Genomic DNA, 9,408 nt, shown 5'->3' with positions numbered 1-9,408 from the left:
TTTGGTAGTAAAATAGTTGTTTTGGTATCAAATGAAAGCTGAAATCCAGTAGATTACGATTGTCTAAACATATTTTCAGTACGGCCAGTAATTGGCGCGTAATTCAAATCTTGGAAAATTCTAAAGTTTGGGTCTCCACCCTGTTCATTAATCCTTCGGCTTAACTAGAATCATAAAAAACCTTTTCATCAACAGAAGAGCCACCATATTCTTCACCAACCCGCTAGATGGCTCTTTGTACGACGAAGCTCTATTTTTCAGTGTTTTAGACCAAGCAAGACTCTAGAACACTCCTCGCACATTGCGGTAGTATACCGTACTCACCCAAAGTAAATAGGCTAATTGAGAACCGGAGACTTTGAAATGAAAAGGCGTATTCTTCAGGAGCAATGAAAAGAAGTATTCTTCAGGAGGAATTCAAAACGATGTATTTGGCAACACAGATTCAAAAGCATGACAGGATAACAAGAGGAATAAATTTAGTTTCGAGAAGAATGTTTTTGAACGGCCAATGTTTACAGCGATGACCTCTCTAAATGATTGAAAAAGACAAAAGTAGCAAAACGTCATTACTGGCATTGACCAATTGACCAATTTTAAACATTCAATAGTTTGTTGTTATGAGACTAGATGTTATGGTTGTTTGTTGGATCTCAATTACTTAATGGAATTCATTAAATGGAAATCAGAGCACTTTATAAGTGATTCGAAAAAACAAAGTTGATATAGCGTGGGATAACAGATAATTGAAGTTTGATTTGAATCCCCAATTGCAAGTTCGATTGAAAGGGGGAATTGGGGAAAATACCTTATCCTAACGTAATCGCAGATTCGAAAAATTCTTTTGAAACGCACGAAATGACTCTTTTCTTCGTATATGTTTCTTAATTTTTGCAGAGATATCAATCATAAGTTAAGTTTGCACAAAAATTAGCAACATTACCCTTACTTTGAGGATTTTATGTCTCTCCCTTAACAATTTGTCGAAAGAATCATTGGAGTAATAAAGGCCTGAGAGGTTGGAAAATCCAGACTGTTCTTTTTCTGGACCCCGTCTTAACGTAATTAACCAAAATTTTGGATGCTCTAAGATTTCATTGATTGGACTGGTTGCAAATTGCAGATGCAGCTTTTCTCCAGAAAAAATGGTGTTTTTTTCGCACCAAATCATCCTCAAAGTTTAAAGAAATATTTGTTCACTTTTTTAAGCCTAAACTGAACTGAAAATTGGGGTTTGCCAATCCTCTTGCATTTTCCGTAAGACCAAAATCAAATGCTTTTCTAAATCTTATAATAATATTATTTGGGTTTTCTTTGATTTGAGGATTCTCAATCTTCTCCGGCTTGTTTCGAAAGAGCCAGCAAGATCATCGTGAGCTCTTTCTTCGATATCTTTCCGTCGCGATTGAAGTCGCAGCCTTTCATGATTGTATCCTCAAAATCGATCAAATCTTTTGTATCGTAATCCTGAAAATGGAAAACGTAGATACATATATTTCACTTAAAAATACTGTATATAGCTCCGGGGGAGCTAGACTAGATTCGCCAAAGTTAGCAGGTGTTTACAAGTTCAGCAGGTTTGTGAAAAGTCGAAGAGGTCATAAGATGTTTTTTTTAACCAGGAACATCGAAGGCATGAGGGCGCTCTAGTATTGAGAGAAGTTTGAAAGGTTGGGGCAATACAGTATTCAGAGAAGGTACGAAAGGTGCGGGATACTATATTGTGCCAACTCTAATTCGTTGGTCGATCAGATAATATTGGAATATAAAGCTAAGCAAAAAGTAGTTTTTTTTTCTCCATTCCTAGTAGCAGTAACGCAAGAATTGGACTTATCAAAGTTCGAAACAATGGCCAGTTATTTGCTGTTTCTTGTGGACGATGTTGTCTTTTAGGGAACAGTCGTCTCTTCAAAACATTTTTCAATGTTTCCAAAAATTTACCCAACTCCTTCTGACCATCAAGACATTAATTTAGGTACATATTAACCTCGACTCCATGCGCCCTCAACGAACTATCCGACGATCAAAACGATAATTTTCTGTCAAAGAAGTCAACAATCTAATGGAGGGGGCATGTTCCGCATTATGAAAAATGTTATAGGTCACCTTACTGAATAAATGCGTAAAGGGAAGGTTTGCAAAAGGTCCAACAAGTCTAAAGATGTTTCATTAGGAACAGCGAGGGAATGAGAGAGCTCTGGTATTAATAGATATTAAAGAAGTCGTTGGGATTGTGCATATTCAGAGAAGGTACGAAATGTGTCTGATTGCGCTGGCTTCAAGAGCAAGTTACTCACCAGCGAGTTTGACAATGTTTTTGCAGTAACAATGGCGTGTTTCATTCGTTTTCTTTATTTTCCTGCTTCGTTCTTGTAAAAACACAGTTAACTATCCATTCCTCGCTTTCAGCGGGTCTTTCTTTGTTTTCCTCTGATGCTGTCAGGGTGGCTAGAACGAACGTTCCAATCAGCGTTCACGTCCCGGGCTTGCTCGCCAAGACACTGTCCGCCTCGACGAAGTCATTCCTCAGATGTGGGACAGATGAGCACTAGTTCTGATATTGGACGATTGTAGAAACGAGAGTGGCATCCACCACCTGAAGTCGAAATGCTTTGTTTTACTGTGACCAAACGGAACCCAAAATTGATCCGCTAAAAACTGCACCTTTCTCCATTGCCTTTTTCCATAAGCCAGAAGGTCATCTTTGGAAAAGACGCCGAGGTCCGGGGATTGGTTACCCTCTCTTATGGTCAAAAATGAAGATGGAGAAAGAGGAATCGGGTCATTTGGATCAAAAGATATATCCCAAAGGGGGTGGAGTTTACGATAGCAGTAGCCTCGAGAAGGAACGTGTGGAGCTCGTCTCTTGACAAGGTTCGAGGGCCATGGAGGACCAAGGAACCGTCCAGCACTCGCCGGATTGATTCAATCTTACGCTCCCAGGCCCCCCCAAAATGTGAGGCATGAAGTGGGTTGAGTATCCAGGTGCAACCATTCGTTTTTACGTCCGACCCAGAACGTTCAAGTCAATGTTTTTAGCGTCTTCTCCCAAGGATCCCATGATGTTTGTTCCTTGGTCGCATCGAATGACTTTGCACGGACAGCGAATGGCAAAAAAGAGTTTCAAGGCATTTTTAAAGCTTGAAGTGTCCAAGAGCGGAAGCATTTCGATGTGCACTCCTCTAGAAACTAGGCAAGTGAGCAACAGAGCCCAACATTTCTTTGAAGTGGGCGTGCGACGAGTTTTACACCCATCGTTAATGTTGAATGGAACAAATACGTCTAGCCCTGTGTTGGAAAATGATGGCACGGCTTCGACATGATCTGAAGGAAGATCTGCCATGATTTGGACTTGCGGTTGACTTCGTAGGTGCCGGCACACAATGCAAGAGGACAAGAGCTTTTTCTTCCACTCTCAAGAAAGTATCCAGCTGTCCGAATTGCTTCGTGGGTGAGGTGTCTTCCTTGGTGGTTGGTCATCTCATGATAATGATGCAAGATGGCCGTGTGAATGGGATGGTTTTTGGGAACTAGGATAGGATGCTTTTGTTCAAAAGGTTCCTGAGATCTATCCAGGCGACCGTCCACCCATAGAATTCCGTTGGGATCAAGCACAGGAGAGAGATGTGACAAAGCATGAGTGGGCGGAATTTCGTGTCCTATCTTTAATTTAGCAAGGACGTTGGGATACTGCGTGGCTTGAGCGTATTGTATAAGCAGTTTTTCGGCCGTTTGTCTGTTGCACTCACAAGGGATGCCCGTGTTTGGGTTTGCTAGAGACCTCCTTGCTTTCTCCAGCCATCCGGAGCATATTTTTAGGAATCGCAGTGTTGCATTGATTGACCTGATCCTATGGGTAAGGCCATTTAAAAGGTGATCTTGTTTAGTATTGGTGGGAAGTGCAATAATAGTTGTTTCCTTTTCGTCTTGGGGAGTGTTTTCAACCATCCAGGCAAGGTTGAGCAATTCCGAGCACCAAATGTCCAAATGAAGTCTGGCCCTGTCAGTCACTTAGATTCCCGCAGGCATGTTGCGTTCTGTGGTCGGGTAGCAATATCAGGAGGGTTGAGCTCTGTTGCTGTGTAACTCCATAGGTCCGGGCGGGACATTGATAAGATTGCCGTTAGTCTGTGAGACACATATCGGCTGAATCGTTTCTCCGTGTTCATGATGTATCCCTGCACTACAAGACTGTTGGTGAAGTAGAGAACATGATTGATGGGGATGGTAAGTTCTTCAAGAATTTCGCGTGACGCAATGGAAACCTCCAAGGCTGCACAGAGCTCAAGCGTGGAAGTGGAATGGATGAAGCCGAGCGGGGAGTTACTCGGGCATTTCCATAAACGAAGGCCACGTGTACTTTCTCCACGTTCTGGGAGCGCAAGTAAATGGCGAACCCGATGGCATCCTGGGAAGCATCCGCAAAAACTTACAGCTGTCGATTTCCTGGTTCACCGAACCCACCGGGGGTAAACCCTCGAGGAAACGTAAGTTCAGACAAGCTTGGCAGCTGGTCCAGCCACTGACGCCAATGGTCTAGATACTCTTCATGAAGGGGTTCGTCCCAAGCTTGGGTTCGTGCATGGGTTTTGGATTGGGACAAAACGGCCCATTGAATCAATCGACCATGCAGCACAATTGGACTTATGACACCCACGGGAATGTAAAGCGAGTTTGCGACCGAAAGGATACTTCTTTTTGTGAATGGCTTGGCGACCAAGCCGATCTTGATCATAAATTCGTCCTGAGAGACGCTCCATGAAACCCCAAGTGGAAATTGATGTTAACTACATCAGAAGCAATTTCAGATGATGGGAACGCGTTTATTACGTCCACGCTGTTGGAGACAATCTTGTAAAGTCGAATTTTAAACGAGCTCAAAATATTCCTGGCTTCGTGTAGGGTTGCAATGGCGGTTTGGTCGTCGTTGGCGGTACCGAAACCATCGTCAACGTAGAATCGTTTGTTAATGAATTCTTTCACATTTTTAAAGGCTTTTTTGAACTGAGATACGAAATGGCGAAGAGCTAAAGTTGCAATTGCAGGGCTGGGCTTGTTTCCAAAGATGTGCACCCTTGCTCGAAACTGAACTAACTCCCGCCCTGGGTTGTTCTCATTGCACCAATAAAATAGGAAAAAGAGGCGAATCGTGCCTTTTTTGGGATGAACCACGGGGAAAATTGGCAGCCACCATGCCCTGCCAAGGGTTGGGTGAATTTCCTGGGGAGGGATTTGCTCCACGTGGCCCCAGTTGATGTTTTTTTTCATTGCTTTAAGACACCCTTCTAGACGTTCTTCGTCAGTCAAAAGTCGCTGACGTGTCTTCTTTGTTCGGTTAAACATGGCAGTCTGGTTAGTGAGCAAGTTTGGGGTTCTCTAAATGGTAATGGTAACTCCCAATGGTCAGTAGCATTCAAGTGAATGCCATTTGACATTTGACTTAAGAAACACACGTCGTCCTGGGATAACCCAGTTGTCTCGTCGTCTAGGTTAACTCGAATACGTCATCCCTGTTAGACGAGAGTCCCTCCCATCTACTCATTTGCTTCTCACCCATTTGATGGCTTGAGCTCAAAGAAGATCTAAAATGCTTGTGTTGCACGCTAGTTTTCAAAACAAAATCTGATAACTTCGGGACTGAATCTTAGCAAATAGGGCCGACCAGAGCCCAACCTAGAGACGTGTGATGTAAGAAGGGAGTCTCCATGGACTTCGGTTCTCATGAAATCGTTACCATCTCTGCCAATGAGCAAAAGAACCTCAGCCTCTGGATCAACCTCTGTGAATTTATCCATCAAGTTAGTGAGTTTTGTACCAGCAAGAAGAACGGACGGTGATGTGACCTCTTCTTTGTGTCGGGATTAAGTTCACTTTCGAGGGCAGGAGGTAGAAGGAAGGATTCGGATTCACCAACTCTGCGCACCGATAGCCCATGAATGATCCTGCCTGGTTGCTGGGAACGATGTCCATTCAAGGTGGATATTTGAAAGGACTGCTTTGGACCATCCTCTTCAAAGAAAGCCCAAATTCGAGGATTAGCAAAGGTGGTCGTCTATTGTTCGTCGAAAATTGCATAGCATCTCAGAGACTTGTTGGATGAGCGCGGTAGAGACAAATTGACCAACAAAGTTTTACTGCAGTTTCTACTGTTGTGGGTGTTCCCGGAAACAGCTGAACATAATACTGAACTTGATTCTTTTGGAACCTCGTTTCTAGTCTGGTTGGAGGTGGGCGGTTCTTGGTGATGAAGAGTGTGGTGTGCTCCCAAGCAAATGCTGCATTTGACGTCTCTGTGGCAGTTTGCGACTAAGTGGCTACCAAAACATTTGCAGCATTTTCCTCTCTCCCGCACGAGCGTCTTTTGATCGGCAAGAGAACCTTGAGTGAAGATTCGGAAGTTTTCAGTGGCGTGATGAGGGGAATTGTAGATAAAGCATGGAATTTTGTTAGCGACATCCAAAGCAGTAGTACTTGCCCTTAATTTGAGTGGTGGATGGTTAAGGTTAGGATGTGGTGTAGTGACTAAACCATTGCTTGCTTCTTCAGCTGCATCGTTTAGGAATTCTACAAATTTGGGAAATGGAGGGTGTTGAGCATTATTTGACACCTTACACTCGTAGCATCTTCTTTTCCATTTGGACTGCAGGTCGCTCGGAAGCTTTTCCAAGAGAGGACGAATTCCAATGCCGAAATTCAGAGTGGAAAGCTCTGGATGTGATCAGCCTGCGCGTTTACAATGGAAAATAAGTCTGAGAATTCTCTCAAGTTTCTTCCACGGTGAATGCTGACGCTAACGTTAGGGAAGTTATCCAAACGCAACCAAAGGCTCGAGGCCACTCTTTCACCAGATCCATATCTCTGGTAGAGCTTTTTCCATGTAAGTGTAAGTGCAGCCTCCGGATCAGAGCCTCCAGCAATTTTGAAGTCTTGGAATTACTTGTTGGCTTCAGAATCGGTATTGGCCATTAGTACGTTTATTTCGTCCAGAGCGGATAGCTTAATCCCTCGAAATTTGTTCTTTAACAATGAGACCCAAAAGTGGAATCGGTCTTCCTGCCCTTGTCCTCTGAAGGATGTCCCAACCCGCTCAGACAACTAACGACGAATCAAGTAATTAGTTCGAAGGGCAACTTGATCTGAGAGCTCAGCTGAGTCAAACAACCGCCTGCTTGACTCTGAATGGAAAGCATCCTTTGCAAGGGGGCGTGGCACGTGTCCCATTGGCTTCCTTGAATAGGTGTGAACTCCATGCCTAAAGTTGTTATTGGTCTGGATTGTTTGTAAATTCGCCATGGGTTTAACTGTTGTTTGAGGATCCGCTAAAGAAATGCATGAATAGTTGGGCATGAGATTGCCTGCCGTGGAAATATTTGGATAGTTGGGTATGGGATTGCCCGCAGGTGAAGTATCTGGATAATTGGGCATCGGATTGCCCGCCATAGAAACATGTGGGTAATTTGGCATGGGATTGCTCACCGTGGAAATATCTGGACGATTGGGCATCGGATTGCCCGCCATAGAAACATGTGGGTAATTTGGCATTGGATAATAAATCTGGATGTATGGGCATTGGATTGTCCGCCTTAGGAATATTCGAATAATTGGGCGTTGGATTGCCCGCCGTTGAAATATCTAGATAATTTGGCATTGGATTGCCTGTAGGGGATATGGCTGGGTAGCTAGGACATCGGGGTTTGGGCCGAATGGGACAGAGTATTGTTTAAAACGCTGAGCTCAACTTCCAGGGCAGTTGTTAGTTTTTGACGACGGAGTCTTTTTTCTACTAGAATTATCTCCATAGCCTCTCGAGCTTTGTGCTCTTTATCATCCGGTACTAATTCTCTTGCCATCTTGTTACACCTAAACTCGAGTTCGTCTTCTTGGTCCTCTAAGTTTGCAATTGCTCGAGCAGAGATAGATTTTGCTGCCAACTCCTCCCTTCTTGATGATGTTAAGGACATTTTAGAACCAGATCTCTGCGTGCTAGCTTGAATTGAATCTGACAGGAGGCTGTAGGCGTCATCGCACTCAGCTGCCTCAAAGGCCATTTTGATGGATCTTATTTATTCATTGGCCGAATTTTTCGCTTTCTTCCTCCGAGCTTCTACCTCGCTAGCTTCTTGCATGGCACCTGCATCTCGGAGACGAATACGAGCAAGGTCGAGGGCGTTAATTAATTGGGTTTCCGATGTGCGAATTTTTTAGCAAGACTAATGAGCTCGGTGGGCGTTTCGACGTTGGTAAGGGGAACCTGAAAGCATTCATTTCCTCCTTTTTGGCTTCAATATCCTCCTGAAGGAATATTAGGTTCGGCTTTGGTTTGTTCGTCTATGATCTCTGTTCAAGGGCTCTCGGCGAGTAAAGCGAGTCGAGGTGAATGAATAACTTGGAATTCTTGTGTTTTTACTGCGCTGGCTTCGAAAGCCAGTTACTCACCAGCAAGTTTGACATGATTTTTGCAGTAACAATGACGTATTTCATTTGTTTTCTTTATTTTCCTGCTTCGATTTTGTAAAAACACAGTTAAACTATCCATTCCTCACTTTCAGCGGGTCTCTCTTTGTTTTCCTCGAATGCTGTCAGGGTGGCTGGAACGAACGTTCCAATCAGCATACCCGTCCCGAGCTTGCTCATCAAGACACTGATACGCATCGTTTTCAAAAGCATCCATCCATGAGCTTTGTGCCAGCCCAGGTTTTAGGGTCAATTTCGGTGACCGTGAAGGCTTAACGTGCGTTTTGAGAGCACATTCACGCCCTCGAGAATTCAGGCTAGTTTTAACAATGAAGTTCACCTCCCTTCTTTCTCGGGCTTCATCGTTGTATGTACAATTTGAGTCCCTCAAATATTCGTAGGGAGTATGTAGGTGTTGATCATGAAGCAGAACTTGGACCAAAATTCCTAATCAAATCTGCATTCAAGGACTCGTCAGATCCGCCAACTCTAATTCGTTGGTGGATCAGATATTATGTATGAATTGAAAAATAACAAGACAGATAACTCTTTTATCTTCAACTGCTGGGGATGTCAAAAATGACTGACAGTTAAGAAAGCTGCAAATAATTCGCGGTCAGAGGCAGAGTAATTTAGTAGGGGGCCAGCAAGTTTTTGGCTTAAAAAGGCGACAGGAAACCAAGAACCTCCAACAAGTTGTTCTGGAACGCCACTAATTGCTGTGTTTGAAGCGTCACAAGACACTGCAATTGGGGCAATTGAAGACAGGTGGGACGTCAAAGCTATAATTGCTATAGCCTCACGCAAGTCATGGAAGAAAAATGTTTAGTGCCAAACACGGGAATGGAAGTGTCACTGGCTGCTCTCAGGAAAGTGATGGTGTGTGTCAAAGGGTGTGATGGAAACATTGAGCAGGTAGAGCCAGAGTCCACCAACTAAGAGTGGCCATTGGAG

The 9,408-nt window shown here is 43.8% G+C and overlaps 1 protein-coding gene across 2 annotated transcripts in view; it reads right to left on the bottom strand.

Moving 5' to 3' along the window:
• Positions 1-402: 402 nt before the first annotated feature.
• LOC131884840 (calbindin-32-like) overlaps positions 403-9,408 on the bottom strand; it is a 77,153-nt gene continuing 68,147 nt past the window's right edge. For both annotated transcript variants that reach the window (XM_059232725.1, XM_059232724.1), the window contains one exon: positions 403-1,467. In XM_059232725.1, coding sequence (XP_059088708.1) covers positions 1,330-1,467 — 138 coding nt within the window. In that variant the 3' untranslated portion in view covers positions 403-1,329. The remainder of the gene's footprint in view (positions 1,468-9,408) is intronic.

Source organism: Tigriopus californicus, chromosome 8 (genome assembly GCF_007210705.1).
Source record: "Tigriopus californicus strain San Diego chromosome 8, Tcal_SD_v2.1, whole genome shotgun sequence".
Lineage (NCBI taxonomy): Eukaryota > Metazoa > Arthropoda > Copepoda > Harpacticoida > Harpacticidae > Tigriopus > Tigriopus californicus.
Note: the sequence above shows the minus strand (reverse complement) of the source record. Positions and strands in the feature narration are given on the sequence as shown.